The sequence below is a fragment of the Zootoca vivipara genome, chromosome 17 (genome assembly GCF_963506605.1).
Source record: "Zootoca vivipara chromosome 17, rZooViv1.1, whole genome shotgun sequence".
Taxonomy (NCBI): domain Eukaryota; kingdom Metazoa; phylum Chordata; class Lepidosauria; order Squamata; family Lacertidae; genus Zootoca; species Zootoca vivipara.
In genome coordinates, this window is record NC_083292.1 from 24,785,927 (window position 1) to 24,805,968 (window position 20,042).

The window sequence follows — 20,042 nt, forward strand, 5'->3', positions numbered from 1 at the left end:
TGTATCCCTCTGATGCCTTCAGTTTTATATGTTTATCTTTGTATTGAGAAATGTTTTTTTTTATTTCTGACTATCGGTCGAATAAAGTATATTGATTGATATTCGGCATGTGGTGCCAGTCCTGAAAAGGATCTGGTCCTCGGAGCAAAAAATGTTCCCTACCCCTGCTGTATGCCTCAGAATACCAGTTTCTTGGAATCACCGGTGGGGAGAGTTGGGTCCTGCTCGTATACTACCCTGGATCTTTTTATGAAGGGTGGTTTTTGAGAAATGTTTTCAATAAGTACTTTAAAGTAGCCAGGTTTCTAGTCCCTGCAGGGCGAACCTGGACCAATGCTTCAAAATCTTTTGCCTTTGCCATCTGTCCCACAGTGGCTCTTGGCACCGCTGCCATCAATCAAGCCATCAAGGAAGGGAACGCGGCACAGACAGTCAGGGTCCTGCGCAATCCGGATGTCTCTATCTGCGGCGTGGCGATGGAATGTGCTGTCTCCTACCAGGCCCAGCTGAGTGCTCTTATGGCTTCCAAAAAAGTCCCAGGTAAAGCGGGATATGTGTGTCACTCCCCCCACCCCACCCCCATTTTTTTGGTCATTGCGCTTGAATTCAAGGATTTGAGAACTTGCACTTTCTTACAATGGTGTCTCTGTGGGGGTCTTTAATTCCAACTTTCTTTTCGTTTTTTAAAAAATGCAACCTGCAGGGAACTCCAAACTACCTTGGGTCCGGCACAAGCTGAAGGATGGGGCAGAGTATTACTTCAGCCTGCAGAGCTTTGAAGGCTCCTGGGACCAGCCTCGCCCCTGTGCCCTCAATGCGGAGCATCTCAGCCGGGAGGAAATCCAGGTCTCTCTCTTTGTACCTGTGAGCTAGGAAGCAGAACGGAGGAGTGGGAGGCTCTGTATTGGCCACTCGGGTGGGGCAGCTTTTCCCACCTGCCGTGCCCCATCCTCCAATTCAAAAGGGAGCTGCTGCCAGAAGGACAACTGTGAGGGATGAGAGCTGTTTGGGGGGTGTCTGGGTTTGCCATCAGGAGGTGGCTGTTTCAGCTGCCTTGCCCCACCCTCCAGCCCCATAGCAGCCTTCTGATTTGACCTACTAGCAAGCTGTATGTTTGGTGTTGTGTGTGTTTGTGTGTTGTGTGTGTGTGTGTGTGTGTGTGTGTGTGTGTGTGTGTGTGTAAGTAATGCTAAATAAACAGCAGAAGCCTTTGGTCCAATCCAGTTGGCCTCTACAGGGATAGTAGAACCTCCATGTCCAGGGGCAGTCTAGCTCTGAATGCCAATTGCTGGGAATTGCAAGAGGGGAGAGCAGGCTTCTCATTGGGGCGCATCTGATTCAGAGCAGAGGGCTCGACCAGCAGAGGGCTCGACCCTTTGGCCTGATCCAACAACCAAGCTCTTCTGACCCCATGCATCTCTCTGTGCCTACAGTCCACTGTTGCCCAGGTCACAGCGGCCCACGATCGGGAGCGTCTGTGGGAATCGAGCACCTTGCTGGTTGTACAGCTGCAGGCCCGGATGAGGGGCTTCCTGGCCCGGCAGGAGTTTGCAACCCAGCGGAGCTTGTGGTGCAAGCAGGTGCCAGCTGCTCTCAAGATCCAGGTAGGAGGACGCAGCTGCCCTGAGTCCAGTTTTTTAAGAATTGTCCTTTTTATTGTGCCCCCCCCAAAAAAAAATCTGTAATTTTTGTGGCTTTGTATTGCTTTTTTTCAGATAATAATAGTGAAGGTTTTAATTTATATATAAAATCAAAAGTACAAAAAAGCATAATCAAAGCTACGCACAAGGCATAGGAGCAGTACAGAAGTTTGTATTTTCCAAAAAAACCAGAGCAAGCAATGCGGAAAAATAAAAGAAGCAAAATACAACAAAAGCCAAATTTCACAATTTGGTAGGAGAAGAGAGTTTTTGTATATCTGAATTTGACACGGAAGAAATGAAACCCCACCAAATGGCGTAGAAATGTTCCAGGTCTTCCTTACCCATAGAATGGCGTGATTTGTAAATTATTTTCTCTGCAATAACCAGAGCCCACATATTCTTGCACCCCAACGGGAGGTTAAAGCCCCATCATGTCTTCCATTCCCTGACCAAAGAACTTCTTGCTGCAGGCATACATCGTACTTTAAAGTTGTTCTTCCCCTGTGATGGGGTAGCTGATGTGGGTGTAGCAAATAATTAGAAATCCCACCTTTGAATCTCATCTCTGCCTTGAGCTCACACCTGTGCTGTGGTGGCAATGATATGGCTCAGCAGCAGAGCACCTGCTCGGCATGCAGAATGCCCTGGGCTCGATTTCTAGTGCTTATCAATATTATTATTTAAAGATTCAGGTCGGAGGGCTTTTGAAGCCGCCCTCTGCACTGGAGAGTCTTTGTCAGTCAGCGCAGCCATTCCTGGGCTCTATGGACAAGAAGTCTGACTCAGGAACATGGGAATTACCTGACAGGCACAAGGGTGGCTGACCTTCAGTCTGGGGGCCTGCTCTGGATCTCTGCTGCCTCGATACCCCACTAGTTTGGGTGGGCCAAAAGGAAAATTGTTGTTGTTTAGTCGTTTAGTCGTGTCCGACTCTTCGTGACCCCATGGACCAGAGCACGCCAGGCGCTCCTGTCTTCCACTGCCTCCCGCAGTTTGGTCAAACTCATGTTGGTAGCTTCGAGAACACTGTCCAACCACCTCGTTCTCTGTCGTCCTCTTATCCTTGTGCCCTCAATCTTTCCCAACATCAGGGTCTTTTCCAGGGAGTCCTTTCTTCTCATGAGATGGTCAGAGTATTGGAGCCTCAGCTTTAGGATCTGTCCTTCTAGTGAGCACTCAGGGCTGATTTCCTTCAGAATGGATAGGTTTGATCTTCTTGCAGTCCATGGGACTCTCAAGAGTCTCCTCCAGCACCATAATTCAAAAGCATCAATTCTTCAGCAAAATAAAAAAATTCCTTCAGTAGCACCTTAAAGTTTTGGTATGAGCTTTCGTGTTGGTTTTAGTTTCGTGTTGACCAACTTAGTTGGTCTTTAAGGTGCTACTGAAGGAATTTTTTTATTTTGCTTCGACTCAGACCAACACAGCTACCTACCTGTAACTAATTCTTCGGCAATCAGGCTTCTTTATGGTCCAGCTCTCACTTCCATACATCACTACTGGGAAAACCATAGCTTTAACTATACGGACCTTTGTCGGCAAGGTGATGTCTCTGCTTTTTAAGATGCTGTCTAGGTTTGTCATTGCTTTTCTCCCGAGAAGCAGGCGTCTTTTAATTTCGGGACTGCTGTCACCATCTGCAGTGATCATGGAGCCCAAGAAAGTAAAATCTCTCACTGCCTCCATTTCTTCCCCTTCTATTTGCCGGGAGGTGACGGGACCAGTGGCCATGATCTTAGTTGTTTTTTTATGTTGAGCTTCAGACCATATTTTACGCTCTCCTCTTTCAACAGGGCTTTTTTCAGCCCTAAACCAGTTCCCATGCTGTCTCCTCACAGGCTTACTGGCGTGGGTACCAGCAACGGAGGCGTTACCTGGAAAGGCTGCGGCATTTCCAGAAGAACACAGGTGCTGTCATCAAGGTATTTATTTCATTCCTATCTTTAAAGCCCACCTTTCGCTGTCACCAGCACCAGTATTTTATGGGCCATGAAACAAATGATAAACCACCAGATCAGTTGCATGCCTGTCCATGTTTATTTGTTAAAATAAATCAGGTTAAGGGGAGAGATACTTTGGATGGGGGATGGTGTTGCCTTTCTTTGACTCATCAGCCAAAAGTGGTCTTGTCACACCTGTGCTGTTCCTTCTGCTGTGTTCAGATTCAAGCCTGGATACGGATGTGGCGAATACGCAGACGATATCGACAGAGGTTGGCCTACTTCAGGAAGAATGTGAGTAGGTTGTGTTCTCCCCACACACACACCTGTGCACAACAGCACTGTAAAATTGCCTTGCTGGGTCACACCAAACCCATTTTTAGCCATAGTCAGCCAGGTGCATCAAGATCAGGCACCCCCAAACTTTGGCCCTCCAGATGTTTTGGACTACAATTCCCATCTTCCCTGACCACTAGTCCTGTTAGCTAGGGATCATGGGAGTTGTAGGCCAAAACCTCTGGAGGGCCGCAGTTTGGGGATGCCTAATCAAGATAGTCAGTGGTGGTGTAGTGGTTATTATAGTTATTATTATAGTTGCTGTTGTTATTTTATGGCAGTATTATTATTATTAAAATTTTGTATACTGCCCTTCATCCAAAGATCTCAGGGCAGTTCACAGCATAAAAATACAGAATAAAACCACAAAGTACATAATTAAAAACAAGAACAAAACCAATAATCCCTCCTCCCACAAATACATTTAAAAGGCTGTGGAATATTAATCAGCCAAAGGCCTGGTTGAAGAAGAATGTTTTCACCTGGCACCACAGATGCATAACGAAGGTGCCAGATGCCAGGTGAGTATTTTATAATAAAGTTTTTAAACACTGAAAGCTGCCTTGAATCCCCACTTGGGGAAAAGTTGGGATTTAAATGCATGAACTAAATAATAAATATGCCCACTGTGATTTTGCAAAACTGCTGTTTGCCACTGGGATGTTTTCGTCCCCCTTCCCTGCTCCCTCATTCCAACCACTTTCCCTCTTTTGACACCCCTCAACAGGTCAAGGCTGTAATCAAAATCCAGGCATTTGTACGAGCTAACAAGGCACGAGAAGATTACAGGATGTTGGGTAAGTACCTGGGTTTCATGCAACCTGAGTTTGCAAACTGGCCTGATTGGCATGTAGCACTAAGCCGAGGTTTGTTTATAAACCATGAGCTAGCCACAAGTTGTAAAACAGACCATCGAACGTACCATGGCTTGGTTTCCCCCCTTCCCCAAGGTTTGGCTTATCAGCAGCTGCTCTTGCCTTGTGCCTTTGCAGCTTGGTGAACATCTGAGGTGAGGCAGTCAAACAAAACCATGGCTGTGCTGAGTGCACATGTAACACCAAGCCATAGTTAAAGCCAGGCATCGCCAAACTTCGGCCCTCCAGATGTTTTGGACTACAATTCCCATCTTCCCTGACCACTGGCCCTGTTAGCTAGGGATCATGGGAGTTGTAGGCCAAAACATCTGGAGGGCCGCAGTTTGGGGATGCCTGGTTAAAGCAAACCAAAGTTTGTAAGAGAACAAGAAACTATGGCTTCAGGTAATGGTTTGTTGGCAGCAAACAAACCATAGCAAAACCGCTGAGCAGGGTTTGGACAGCGGGGGGTGAACTTTGGGCTCGAAGCCCTAGTTAGCTCCATCAGGCTGTTTGGGGCCAATTGTGCCCACCTGTCCCATACCGGATGGTACATGAGAAAGCAGAAGAAGTTTGCTCCTAATTCCCCTTTTCAATTAGAAAAGCATCAACTTTTTGATGCAAATGAATTCTTCTAATTCTTCGTTTGAACCTTCAGCTTGAATTTAAGAAATGCAAAGGGGCTTCCTGTCTGCACCTGTCAGCATATAGCAAGCTCTGTTGAGGCTGCTTGCACTACAGATTTAACCCACTGAGAACTGCGTAGTACAGCTGACCCCGGCACAAAGCAGGGCTTGTTGGTTCCCGCGACTTCAAGGTGACACCAGGTCTTTGCCAGATGGGTGGGACTCAGCCGCTTGACAAAATGGGGGAGGTGGGGAAGTGCAGGATCAGGCCTGCTGGCCGGATCCTGTTCCCCACTCCTGTTTTGGGTGATCAAATAAACCATAATTTATCAAATCCTAACTTAGCACAGGCTTGGCCAGGGTGTCTGCATTTAGGTAATAACTTTAAAATTGGAAATTGGCAGGATTCTGCTCCAAAGGGGGAGTCTTTATCTATGGCTTCAAAACTCTCTACTTACCCAGACGTGTGATATTATTCTTGGCATTTGTTTTTAAAATCTATTGATATTCAACATTTACCCTCGTAATTTACTATTGTTAAACTCTGGTTTTATTGCTATTTTTAAATGACTATTTCATACTGCTTTGTGTAAACTGCTTGAGATTTCTTATAAATAGTATATCAATCTTGTTATTTATTACTGTTGTTGTTATTATTATTATTTTCAAGCAAACCTCTCCCTGGCTCCCAAACAACCTTGGAAGTCCATACTGAGCCTTGACTAAGATCCAATGAATATTATTCAATTGGCCAGGATTCGGTGTGTGTTTATGTTGGTTTGGCTCAGCAGATGAACAATGTGTGTAGTTCAGCGGCTTCAGTACTGGATCTAAGGAAGCTTCACATTTCAATATTTTTGTTGTTACCGGTATTCTAACCATCTTCCAGCCTTTTTGTACATAGCTAAGTGTCTTGCCGATCAGAAGGTCGGCGGTTCGAATCCCCGCGACGGGGTGAGCTCCCGTTGCTTGGTCCCAGCTCCTGCCAACCTAGCAGTTCGAAAGCACGTCAAAGTGCAAGTAGATAAATAGGTACCGCTCCAGCGGGAAGGTAAACGGTGTTTCCGTGCGCTGCTCTGGTTCGCCAGAAACAGCTTAGTCATGCTGGCCACATGACCTGGAAGCTGTACGCCGGCTCCCTCGGCCAATAACGCAAGTTGAGCGCCGCAACCCCAGAGTCGGTCACGATTGGACCTCATGGTCAGGGGCCCCTTTACCTTTAAGTGTCTTACGTCACATGAAAGCAGGTTCTCCACATAGCTAACTATGTGGAGAACCTGCTTCCATGTGATGTACTTGGACAAAAGGTCTTACTCTGAAACCAACCAACCAGCCGCCCCCCCTCTCTTGCTAGTACACAGTGGGAAGCCACCACTCAGCATCATCCGGCGTTTTGCCCACCTGCTAGAACGCAGCCAGAGGGACTACTGGGAGGAACTGGAGCTGCTGGATCTCCAGGAGACTGTGGTGAGGGGAATCCGCTTCAACCAGCAGCTGGAGAGCGACCTCAACCTCATGGATATCAAGATTGGATTACTGGTCAAGAACAGGATCACCCTCCAGGTCAGAAGGGAGCAGCAGATCTAGGGCTGGTGCCAATTGTCAGGGGCCCTTGGCACGGTGCCTGCAGTGGCCCCCCACCCCAATGTGGCTCCCCCTTCCTTTTTTTTCATGCAGCCACCACTGCCAGAGCAGTGGCACCCACGCCATTTATCCCCCTCCTCGCTGGGGCTCCAGGCGGCATTTTAGATCTATGGGCTGGGACATTTTATTTAGGGTGAACTAAAGTGGCAAGTGGCCACCAAAGGATGGGAACTAAGCTAGGCGCCCGTTCAGAAGCAGAATCACTACCCACCCACCTCTTAAACAGCCACCTGGGCTCCTCCAATGCTGGACTTCCTCCTTTACTCAGTCCTTCTGCCCCTTGCTTTTCTGTTGGGGGTGGCTTTTGTGACCCCCAAAGGCATGCTCTAGAGTAGCCTTTGCCAATCTGGTGTTTTAGAGGGCACCGGGTTGGCAAAGTCCATGTTGGAGAAACCACATATCACTTCTGCTGTGGCCAGGTTAGTTTCCAGGCAGATAATTTGTTTTTGTTTTTGTTTTATTAATGTTTATTGAAATATTTTACAAAAAAGACAATAGAAAAATCCAATATAAAAAGAAAAGGAAAAAAGAGAAAAAAAGAAAAATAATAAATCTAAACAATATCTTATTTCAATCTTATCTCCGACTTCCCCGTCCCTCCCTCCCCGAGTCTATTCCAAATCTAATTTGACAGCTTTCACTATATTAAACATATTTATATAATTTTCAAACTATCTTAATTTTAACTATTTCTATTAATTTCCCTTAGCCTTTAATTTTCCCCTAAAAAGATATATCTTTTCCTAATTTCAAATTCTATCACATCTCTTGTCTTAATCCTAAATCCCTCCCCCTCCCTCCCCCAGGTAGCAGTTTCCCCATTTCCCCGACCAGCTTCTTTATACTGTCCAATTTCAAACCTTTTAATCCATCCATTTATTTAGCTTTTATACCTTTCTCACCCCACACCCTCTCTTAACCATTCCCAGCCACCCCATTCATTCTTCTTCCCCTTCTGTTGCTTTAATTCTTCAACCAATCTCCCACCCCCATCTTCATTTTCCCTGTCCCCTGTTGTGACCAATCTTCTGTCTGGCTTGCGTCCCCCCCCCACTCTCACTAGGGGGGCACAAACCAATGTTTTTTCTCCCTCCTCAATTTGGTTGTTTCTTTCTGAGGTCTGGCTGCCCTCTCTCACTGGGCGGACCAAGTCCCAGAGTCCATCTTGGTCATGAGCTTCCAAAATCAGATAGATGTTCAATGCTTCCTCTCTCACAGGTTGCATTGATTTCTCAGTCTGTTGCTCCTCCAGGCAGATAATTTGTGCTGTGGACCAGTTAAGGTTCTGCTAATAGTACAGCTTCTTCTGATTCTTTTTCCCCTCACAAATAAACTGTTGCCATTTAATCCATGACCTTGTCCCCCCGATCTGTTCGCAGCCCTCTTTTCTGTGCCATCCCAGGGAAATGTAGGTTTGAGTTCAGAAAGAGGCGAGTTCGTTTGTTGTCGGTGCTCTGCAAACAAGGGGCAATGCTTTGTGTGTGTCTATCAGTCGCCAACTCTTCCCCTTGGCAGGAGGTGGTCTCTCACTGCAAGAAGCTGACAAAGAAGAACAAGGAGCAACTCTCTGATCTGATGGGCCGGAGCAAAGAGCAAGGGCTGAAGTCCCTCAGCAGGGAGAAGCGGAAGATCCTGGAGGCTTATCAGCACCTCTTCTACCAACTGCAGGTCAGCTGGCGTCTTCCTATGCAATACCCAAGGCAAAAAGTAGTATTTTCTATTCTTTTAATTTCATAAAAATTTTGTACCACCTGATAATAATAACAAAACAGCAACCTCAAAAGCAATTGGGGTCTGTGGCTAATAGGGTGAGGCAAGCTAGCTTTAGGTCTGTACAGGGCGATCACATCATATGCCCATTTAACTTGTGGAAGTTCAACCAGGGGCAAAGAGAGCTTTTACACTCCCTGCATTGCTTGCACACCAGCTCCAGAAGCCCCAGGATGCTCACATGGGGGCAGTGCCAAGGCTCTGAATATTCATGTTTTTGCATATACACAGAACCCTTGGAACTGAAACCCCATATAAGATGTGATAGTACTGTACTCAAATTCCCAAAGCTGTCTTTACACTGTTAGCTGTCTTCTTTATTATAAAAAGGTTCTTGCTTATGTTTTGCAACCTCCTTAATAAAGTATTTGCCTTTATTTCCTTGTACAGCCTGTTAAAAGGGAGCTTTGGCCCTGAATCGGGTACCTCATTGCTTTAATTAATAAACTTTATTTGCATAGCTGACAGCCATAGCAACAGAATACAAACAAAAAACAGGGATAAAAGGATCAGTCATATGACTATGATTATCGTTTAAAAGGTAGCCCTTAGTCGCATTGCACCCTCGATGAATCTGGCAACTTTTGTTGTTCTCAGGTCAACTTTTGTTGTTCTCATTGCTTGGTTATCTGCTACGGAGCAATTTGTGGGCTTGGGGCTCCAACAACAAGGAGTGAACTATTAGGCTTGTTTATAGGCATCCTTGGGATTCACGAACACAAGAGCCATCATGCCCCTGACTAAGGATTTGAATGACTGCAGGGGGTGACGGCAGCACTACCCAGCAGGGTTGGTTTTCCTTGGACATCGTTTTGAGCTTGAAAGTCTCACCCTCACTTAATCTGTACATGTTTGCCCTGCCTGGGACAACAGATTGGTTCCTACTGCTGAGCTGCGCGGTAGAGAAAAGCCCTTCTCCATTACATTACACCAAGCACTTCTTCATAGTTAAACTATGGAACTCCCTCCCGCAGGAGGCACCGATGGCCAGCAGCCTAGATGGCTTTCAAAGAGAATCATAGAATCATAGAGTTGGAAGAGACCACAAGGGCCATCCAGTCCAACCCCCTGCCAAGCAGGAAACACCATCAAAGCATTCCTGACAGATGGCTGCCAAGCCTCCGCTTAAAGACCTCCAAAGAAGGAGGCTCCACCACACTCCTTGGCAGCAAATTCCACTGTCGAACAGCTCTTACTGTCAGGAAGTTCTTCCTAATGTTTAGGTGGAATCTTCTTTTTTGTAGTTTGAATCCATTGCTCCGTGTCCGCTTTTCTGGAGCAGCAGAAAACTCCCTGAACTGAACTTATGCAGGGGAAGGCTCTCTATGGCTACTAGCCACAATCGGCTTCCACAGTCAGAGGCAGTAACGCTTCTGAATACTAGTTGATTAAACAGATTTTTGCTGATGAAAATGTTTCTCCTCCCAGACCCACCCGGTTTATTTGGCCCGGCTGATCATGCAGATGCCCCAGAACAAGTCCACAAAGTTCATGGAGTCTGTGGTCTTCACCCTGTACAATTACGCCTCCAACGCCAGGGAGGCCTACCTCTTGCTCCAGCTCTTCAGAAGCGCCTTGCAAGAGGAGATTGAGTGAGTATCCTGTTCCGAGTATCCTGTTCCTTGATCCTAAGTTTTCTCCCTTCTCCCCTCAAGGCTTCTGCCTTCTTTGTCCTGGTTCCTAACAGCATTATCGCCTTAGTAAAGGTGTCAACCTCCCTTTCCTAGGAACTTGAGTCAGACCACAGATCCATCTAGTCCCAGTATTCCCTGCCCTCACTGGCAGCTGCTCTCTGGCATCCCAGGCAGAGAAGGGTCTTATCCTGTCACCTGATCCCTTTTTAACTAGCGATGATAAAGAGAGGACTCTGTATGAGGTGCTGGTTTTGTCTTCTAACTGGTTATTTCCGAGTGGCTTGTCACTCTGCCCACATCTCCACATCATTCGCAGTGGCCTAGTTTGGTTTATTGTTGCTCTGAATATGCAGTAGAATGACCTGTCCTTTGTGGAGGCTCCCTGGTATGTCTCGGAGTGAGTCACTGCTCTGGTGGAACCTGGGAACCCACCCGGATCACCAGTGTGCCGGAATATAGAGGGGGGGGGACGGACTAATTTGTTTCTCTTACTAGCTCCGAAAGTAGATCTTTTTTCCCAGGTGTAAAAAGGGCATTGGACGCAAATTGGCCAAAGAGGAACATTTTCTCCTGGTGCCTAAAGGTGTATAGTGGAACCTCGGTTTATGAACACCTCGGTTTACGAATTTTCAGTTTATGAACGCCGCGGACCCATCTGGAATGGATTAATTCACTTTCCATTACTTTCAATGGGAAAGTTCGCTTCAGTTTATGAACAGACTTCTGGAACCAATTACACCCATGCTTCGGATTAAGTACACTTCAGGTTGAGTACTCTGCGGACCCATCTGGAACGGATTAATCCACTTTCCATTACTTTCAATGGGAAAGTTCGCCTCAGTTTATGAACGCTTCAGTTTAAGTACTCCGCGGACCATCTGGAACAGATTAATCCACTTTCCATTACTTTCAATGGGAAAGTTCGCTTCAGTTTATGAACGCTTCAGTTTATGAACAGACTTCCGGAACCAATTGTGCTCATAAACCGAGGTACCACTGTATAATAAAAGTGCCAGCCAAAACTCCCTGGGAAAAGCATTCCACAAACGGGGAGCCACCGCAGAAAAGGCTTGTGCTTTGAGTACTGTGCTCATGTTGCATTGCAGCTCAACTGCTCCTGCCATGCTGCATTCTTGCAGGTCGAAAGTCGATCAAATCCGTGACATCCTCACGGGGAATCCGACGGTTATCCGCCTGGTGGTGAGCTTCTACCGCAATGCCCGTGGGCAGAATGCCTTGCGCCAGATCTTGGAGGGCCCCGTGCAAGAGGTCCTGCAGAACAAGACCCTGAGCATCCGTACCAGCCCGGTGGAAATTTACAGAGGGTGGATCAACCAGACGGAGTGTCAGAGCGGGCAGAAAAGGTCAGGAGGAACGCCTGTATGCGTTTTTGTATCTTTTAATTCGGCTTCATTAAAAAAAGAAAACATTGAGCTATGTGACTCTTCACGAACAGGTAAATATTGACAGAAGCATAATATGGCGTGATCTAACTTAAAACTTCTTCAAACATAGACATTCCGCAGGCCGAAAACTGTTTTATTTCAGAAGCCTGCCTAGGCATATAATTCGTTTTGAAGTTTGACTGAGTCTTATCTGTGTTATCCTTTATGTACATATTTGCTTTTCAGAAGGTTTGGTGGATTTTAACTTCATTTTTTATCCATAATATTATGGTTTACCTCGCTTTAGAGAGCTCCTGGATTAAAAGGTGCATGAACTTGTCTCAATAAATAAATAAATAAATAAATAAAATCTTCTTGCAAAAGTCAAATGATATTTTGGGAAGGAGGGGTTGAGGGGTTCTCTCCTTCTCTTCCCCGGGCTGAGGGGGAGGTCAGAGGAAGGAAGTGGTTGAATTGCGGGTGGGTTACAACAATTACAAGGTCCCCTGATGAGCTTTGTGGCCTAGTGTGGGATTTGAGCTCCCAGGTCTAATCTGCCACCCTGAAAAAGGGGGCTTTTCAACTCATGTCTTTCTTGTGGTTGGTTGGTTTTGGATGAGGCCTGGAATGCATTTGTGTGTTTCCACAGCAATCTCCCGTACGATGTCAGCCCTGAGCAAGCCCTGGGTCACCCTGAGGTGCAGAGGAGGTTGGACATTTCCATCCGCAATCTCCTGGTGGTGACGGACAAGTTCCTCTCGGCCATTACGTCTTCTGTGGACCAAATTCCGTATGAATTTATTGTTGTTTCGTGTGTGTTTTTATGATTCACTTTGCTCGGTCATCACAGGGAAAAACAAGATGGCCGCCCAGCTTTCCATCCCATCTTAGAAAGCCAGCCGCCTTTGCCTGCTTCCCTTCCTTGAGTTTCTGCGCCATATAAGCCACCACCTTTACACCCCTCACCTTGCAGGGATTCTCCTCCCTTCCCTGCTCCTCACAACCCTATGCTTTCTGTAAACCTAGTGGTGGAGTTTGTCTTTAAACTCAAAGCATAGAATTCATCTGAGCTCCCCAGGTGCAGAAGAAGCACTGAGGAGATAAATCAGGGTCTTGTATCCCTATGAAAATGATGGTATATTGGAATATGAGCTACAGTTTTCACTATAACGGCCCTCCCTCTGCCCTCCCCTCTAGTTATGGGATGCGCTACATTGCCAAAGTCTTGAAGACATCCTTACGAGAGAAGTTTCCGAATTCTACAGAGGACGATATCTACAAGGTGGGTGTATTCATGGCCTTGAGGGACGGGTGGCCGTAATCAGCGGGACAAGAGTTTGAGTTGCGGTTTCTGGGGCGCTTTAGTGTGGGCCAAACTCTTGCTGCAGCCGCACCAGGAAGTGACTTTAAGATGTCTGCCACACTAGCCATTTTATATTCTTCTGGCCCTCGGCTTCTCGAGGGTAGGACTTGGGTCTAAGATTTATAATACTACATTATCAGTTTCTCAATTCTGCTTGGGATGCAAGCTTTAAAATGTTGGGCTCTAATGAAGGTGACCCTGCTTAGTTGTAAATATTTAACACAGTCGGCCAACCCCTCTCCTAGGTTGTTGGGAACCTGCTCTACTACCGTTTCATGAACCCGGCTGTGGTGGCCCCTGATGGCTTTGATATTGTTGACGTCTCGGCTGGGGTAGCGCTCCACCCCGACCACAGGCGCAACCTGGGCTCCATTGCGAAGGTCTTGCAGCACGCTGCTGCCAACCAACTCTTTGAAGGGGAAAACAGCCACTTGCGGGTGGTGAACCAGTACCTAGAGGAAACCCACCTTAAATTCAGGTTGGTTCGAAGAACTGCTGAGTGGAATGAGGCCTGAAAACAATGGGCACCTCTCTGCTTGGCCCTTGGGGCTCCCACAGCCCTTGTTCCACACCCTCCTTGAGTGCTTTTGCCTGACTAGACTGTGCCCTTGAACTGTGATCCTGTCTCTTGCTTGGCTGGAGGGAGGATAGAGAGTTGTAGGTGTGTGGAGTGGGGTCCCAGATTCAGCCCCCAGTGGTCGGCCTGAGAGAGACTCCTGCGTGAAACCCTGGAGAGCTGCTGCCAGTCAGTGCAGACAATCCCCACTAGATGGACCAATGGTCTGACTCAACGTAAGGTAGCTTCCTATGTTCTTAATCAATTTCCTTAAGATATTTGGAAGTTAAAATTGAACGTACAAAAGCATCACAGGCTAGCTTTGTACTAATTGCTTTTCTCTTGACCTTTACGTTTCCATCTGTAAAATGGGAGTATCAGTCAGTGACATGGCACCTGATCCCTGTGCTGCTCTGCTGCGTGGTTTTTGTTTTGTTTTGTTGGTTGGTTGATTAGAAAAAGAAAAGACTAGATCCTGCAAGTCTCAAGTCTTCCCACCTTTACGTTAAGCCACTAAAATGTTACGTCAGTCTAGGAAAGAATCAAAAGTATGGACTTTTGTGCATGACTGCATTGAATTAAAGGCACCACAGAGAGCGTCAGCCCCCCCCCCCCCCCGCATCCTAGCCTTGAAGGAAACAACCCTATGTCAGCATGAGTGTGTAGGGAGGGGGACACCCTTCATGGTTTGATTTGGTTTTCCATTCTGCACCTTCTAGAAGATTCATCAGTGCTGCCTGTTCTGTCCCTGAACCAGAAGAGAGGTTTAATGTCGACAAGTATTCAGAGATGGTGGCCATCACAAAGCCAGTGGTCTACATAACAGTTGGAGAGCTAATTAACACACATAAGGTGAGGGGGTGAAATTATACTTACTTACTTACTCACTCACTTATTTACTTACTTTGCCAAACCTTTATTAGGCATTACAAATATGTAAAGGTAAAGGGACCCCTGACCATGAGGTCCAGTCGTGACCGACTCTGGGGTTGCGCACTCATCTCGCATTATTGGCCGAGGGAGCTGGCATATAGCTTCCAGGTCATGTGGCCAGCATGACAAAGCCGCTTCTGGCAAACCAGAGCAGCACATGGAAACACCGTTTACCTTCCCGCTATAGCGGTTCCTATTTATCTACTTGCATTTTGATGTGCTTTCGAACTGCTAGGTTGGCAGGAGCTGGGACCAAGCAACGGGAGCTCACCCCGTCGCGGGTATTCGAACCGCCAACCTTCTGATCAGCAAGCCCTAGGCTCAGTGGTTTAGCCCACAGCGCCACCTGGGTCCCCTAATTACAATTACAAATTACAATTACAATTAATTACAAATATAGGCCATCATAAAACATTCATATAAATAAAATTTTAAAAGATATACAAATTAACAGCCATGTAAAAATAGGTAATATCAATTATTTTTATTGGAGTTTCTTCCTGCTAAATAGTGCCATCCACCACTCTATCTATTGATAAAAACTTAGCCACCCTTGCATTTACTTCCGGGTTAATGTCAGACAGATAGAATCTGATATTTTCATTGTGCCGTGATGCTAGACTACCCAAAAAAGGAGATATCACACGTGTTTGTGTAGCTGGTTGTACAATGGACAGGAGAAAAGGATATGTTCTACTGTGTCCGGCACATTCAAAACATATCCACTATGTCTATCGTTTCTGGGGATGTTTCAATATCTGTCCTTGACAAAAGTTGAGGGGAAAATGTTCAGTCGGGATAACATAAAAGTTGGACTGGAATTATTAATTTTGAAATATAAGTGGCCCTGTTATCTGTCGGATTTAAATGATAAAACTTGGGGAAGCAAATTCTTTTTACAGCTGACTTGATGTTTTGTTTTTCAGTGTCCCTTAATCTGATTTGAATATTATGATAAATATATTGCACTTGAATTATACAAGAGTTCAAAGTGAATACCAATAGATCTGATTTTGCTATGTAAGAATTGGAACCATCGGGATTTGTAAGAGTCCTTAAGTAAGTCAGAGAGCAGATTTGAAGGCTGTCAACGGAAATGGCAATGCAACCAGTATTTTATAGTGGTAGCCCATACCCAATATTCCATCACGTGTATACCTAGTTCTGCACACATCGTCTCATACTTGATGGAACTTGGGGGGGGGGGCAGAATACCTCTTAAGAAACTTGAGTGTATCTTTTCTAAATCACTATAATATACCTGGCCAAAGGTCTGTTTTATGCCAGGGCGCTCTCTCTCTCTCTGTCTTTTTGTAGGCCTTCCACAAGATGGTTTATGGGTGGGATGTATGTAGGTGGTACCACTCACTTTGGGAACCACTGATCCAAACTTTGCACAATGAAGTTATTAACAAATAGTTCACAGAAAACACTAAGCCAGTGGTTCCCAACAGGTGGTCCGCGGACCCCCAGGGGTCCGCGAGCTATGCCAGAGGGGTCCGCAAGATGCTATTAGAATAAAAAATATATTAAATATATTTCGTATGATAATAGATTTTTTGTTTTGGCCGCTTCCTGCATGAGCAGAGTCTAGCACAAAACTAGAATTAGATAGAGACAGTAGTTCTGCTGTATGCCGTTAGGTGGCGCTTTACAAACACGACTGTTTTGCAAAGAGGCAGCGCGCGCATTCTACTAACGCTCACCTCCCCAAGATGCTCTGCGCGCGTCGGCTTCATTTGTGCGCTGCTGCGCAGGTACCCTGTCTTCTCCATTCCCCTCCCTCCTCCCTGGCGCGCGCTGCCTCTTTGCAAAACAAAGATTTAGGATTAGGAATTAATTAATTAAGATTTAGGATTAGGAATTAATGGGGGTCCTTGTCACAATAGCGGCTCGATGAGGGGTCCTCGAGAAAATTTTGTTGGGAACCCCTGCACTAAGCCAAACCATGATTTAGAAGGAACATTCAAACCTGTGGGAACCTCTTCTGGTTCTGATGTTACTGTGCTACCCGACTGAGCCACAATTTGATTGTTCTTGATTTGCCATTCTTAAACCATGATCCTGGATTCAGATATTACCTTAAACCAAACCATAGTTTAGTGCCTGGTAGCCCAGTAACAACAGCACTGGGGGAAGAATGATGTAGCTGTTGTCTTCATTCTGGGAACCTTCAGGTTTACTTGTTCACACTGAGCTGTTTTCGGTGGATATTAGTAATTAACTGTGCCATTGAAGACTTTTGTATTTGCTGTCATAGCACCCTCTTGTGGCAATGAGTTCAGTTGGTTACCTTATTCTTCTTGATTAATTTTCCTTTCACTTCCCCAGTTCCATTTTTGTTCTAACTCCTGTTTCCTTTTTAAATTGGATTCTTACATCTGTTTTTAAACAAGCATTTTATATTTCTATTGATTGACTGGTGCTTTCAGCATTCTGACGTATTTATTTTATTCTGGTGTCCTTGTATGTTTCTTTGAATGGCTTTTTGGCAGAAAAGCAGCCTAAGATAGTTATGCACATAAATAAACAAGCAATGCATTTATGGCCTTTTTTCTGTTCCCATCTCTCTGCCTTCGGTAATTTGATAGTTGCTGCTGGAGCACCAGCGTTCTGTGGCTCCTGATCCTCGAGACCCTCTACACGAACTTCTAGAAGACCTTGGAGGCTTGCCCACCACCCAGTCTCTAATGGGTAAAGCACAGCACAAATTTCAACTTGACAAATTTCATTTTCCAGAGGGATAGTTGTGCTAGTCTCTCTTGCAGGAAAAGCAACAAGAGTGACTTGTGGGGCCTTAAAGACTAACACTCCCTGGAAGGACAGACTCCCTGGAAGGACAGACTCCCTGGAAGGACAGATCGTGAAGCTGAGGCTCCAATACTTTGGCCACCTCATGAGAAGAGAAGAATCCTTGGAAAAGACCCTGATGTTGGGAAAGATTGAGGGCACTAGGAGAAGGGGACGACAGAGGACAAGATGGTTGGACAGTGTTCTCGAAGCTACGAACATGAGTTTGACCAAACTACGGGAGGCAGTGGAAGACAGGAGTGCCTGGCGTGCTATGGTCCATGGGGTCACGAAGAGTCGGACACGACTAAACGACTAAACAACAACAACAAAGACTAACACATTTATTGTGGCATGAATTTTCATGAATCATAGGCCATTTCATCAGATGCATGCTGCCAGAATGATAACCCAGTTAATACTCCAAAGAATGTGGGGGTATTGGCAATAGAAGTGCTATCTTGAACAGTCACTGTGATAGGAGGGGGAGAGATCACTGATAAGGATTGGTTGGGAAGTAAAAGAATAAAGGATAGTTCAATCCTCTGCACGCTTACCCACAACTCTTCCTGAACATTGAGGCCCCTGTCTATTCATTTGCATGCATGAGTAAAGAGTGACTTTTCATTTGTAAAAATATTTCTTTTTCGTAGTATTTGTGGCTAATATCAGGTGGAAAATGCTATTCACTGTCTGTTGATCTGTCCTTCAGATGGGAATCCAAGATAGATTTCTGAAACCTTTGCTGACATGCTGAAGCAGCAATGCCTTGGTAGAAAATCAAATTTCTTTTGAGTGACACGAATGGCTCCGTGATACATAAAGTGGCTCTGTTTTTGCACTGGCAGCAAAAAAAGACGAGAAGGAAAGAGTTAGATTATATTGCTATGAATTGTTTTGGAGATGCCGATGTTTAATCTGAAGCCGAGATAGCTGGTGGTACTTCTGATTTTTCTTATTTTATATTATTGATGTTTGTTTTATTATTATTTGCAGGCGACAGTGTGGGAAATGGAGCCAGTGGGACTTCGGAGCAAACTCTGACTCAGCTCGCCAAGACGGAAATTTCACTCATCCTTGGCAACAAATTTGATGTGGCAGAGGCCAATATTGAGGGGGGAAAGGATACGGAAAGCTTGTTATTGAGGTGGGTGGATGACTGCATCATAACAGGCCTACCCTGGCTTTTGGGATACGAATCCTATCTGAGGACTCGGCAACATGAGGATGTTTCTATATCTTAAAGTTGTAGTTTTAGGTGTATCAATTATAGCAAAAGCCTTTTTTTAAAAGGATGATGATGCATAACCACTCTGGGCTCGTACAGGAAGAATACCGGTAGTTAGAATTGCAATCAATAACAACCACTAGGTGACAAAGTAAACAATGGACACGGCCACATTTAAAGACCTAAAAACCTTTTGGATATTAAATAATGTCAGAGACAGGGCAGAGTGAGTGCATCACTATCATTTTTATAACTGGCAGAAAATCACAAGCAAACTCACCCAAACAGAAAAATTGTGTTGGCGTGTGAATTGATATATAATCTAGGTGCTCCCAGGAAGCTGCCTAAGTTTGTACAGGGTTAGAGCCAAAATCCCATGCCTAAGATCCTGGTTCTTGTTCCAACAACCCAGTGTGAAATTTTGTCTAAAGAAGAGATGTCCTTGCCCAGGTGCCTGTCAATACTATTTTGCTATGAATGTAAGAAGATGCTTTAGACTGAGTCAGCTCATTTGTCCATTAAGCTTAGTACTGCTGACCATTAGGGTTGCCAGACTCAATAGAGGACAGGACTTCTGTGCCTTTAATTGCCCTGCTCTCTTTTGAATCTGGAAACCTTAAAGAGAAACCAGAAGACCCTTTGTTTAATTTCCAAGCTACGGGTCTGCTGGTTTCTCTTTAAGGTTTCCAGACTCAAAAGAGAGCAGGGCAATTAAAGGCACAGAAGTCCTGTCCTCTATTGAGTCTGGCAACCCTACTGACCATCAGGCTTTGCCCAAGGTAGTGTTGTCTAGATCAGGGGTCCCCAGACTTACCCGGCTTTGGGCCAGTGCCCGCCGCGTCAATCACGCGGAGGGCAGGGGAGTGCGCGCCCGTGCGCATGCGCACACACACTTACTGGCGCACTTCCAGGTCGGAAAAATTGCCGAAAATCGTTTGTGCGCATGCGTATGGGCCTCCCCCCGACCCGGAAGTGCACTGGAAATGACCTCTTCTGGGTTGGGAGAGGCCCATACGCATGCACACAAACGATTTTCGGCACTTTTTTCCGATCTGGAAGTGCGCCGCCGCGCTGCGCGCCATAAGAGCGGGTGGCGGGGGTTGTCGCGGGCCGTAGTTTGGGGACCCCTGGTCTAGATGTTTTGGACCACCACTCCCCTTCACTCCAGCTAGCAAAGCTGTAGTCCAGCATGTAGGCCATGTTGGCTGGGGCTGATGGAACTTGCAGTTCAAAACATCTGGAGGGTATGATATTGGCGGAGGCTGGTCAACCCTGATAGGTAGCAGCTCAGCCAAAGGAATATTTTTCAGCTCTTATATCCATGGTGGTTTTAACTCGAA

The 20,042-nt window shown here is 45.9% G+C and overlaps 1 protein-coding gene across 1 annotated transcript in view; it reads left to right on the top strand.

Annotated features, from left to right (window-relative positions):
- Window positions 1-20,042, top strand: part of IQGAP3 (IQ motif containing GTPase activating protein 3) — a 50,655-nt gene that overhangs the window by 20,656 nt on the left and 9,957 nt on the right. The window contains exons 17-32 of the mRNA XM_035099078.2: window positions 373-540; window positions 704-846; window positions 1,434-1,604; window positions 3,482-3,565; window positions 3,806-3,877; window positions 4,647-4,716; window positions 6,754-6,962; window positions 8,559-8,711; window positions 10,242-10,405; window positions 11,587-11,811; window positions 12,482-12,622; window positions 13,030-13,114; window positions 13,441-13,673; window positions 14,471-14,603; window positions 17,276-17,378; window positions 18,471-18,621. Coding sequence (XP_034954969.1) covers window positions 373-540; window positions 704-846; window positions 1,434-1,604; window positions 3,482-3,565; window positions 3,806-3,877; window positions 4,647-4,716; window positions 6,754-6,962; window positions 8,559-8,711; window positions 10,242-10,405; window positions 11,587-11,811; window positions 12,482-12,622; window positions 13,030-13,114; window positions 13,441-13,673; window positions 14,471-14,603; window positions 17,276-17,378; window positions 18,471-18,621 — 2,305 coding nt within the window. The remainder of the gene's footprint in view (window positions 1-372; window positions 541-703; window positions 847-1,433; window positions 1,605-3,481; window positions 3,566-3,805; window positions 3,878-4,646; window positions 4,717-6,753; window positions 6,963-8,558; window positions 8,712-10,241; window positions 10,406-11,586; window positions 11,812-12,481; window positions 12,623-13,029; window positions 13,115-13,440; window positions 13,674-14,470; window positions 14,604-17,275; window positions 17,379-18,470; window positions 18,622-20,042) is intronic.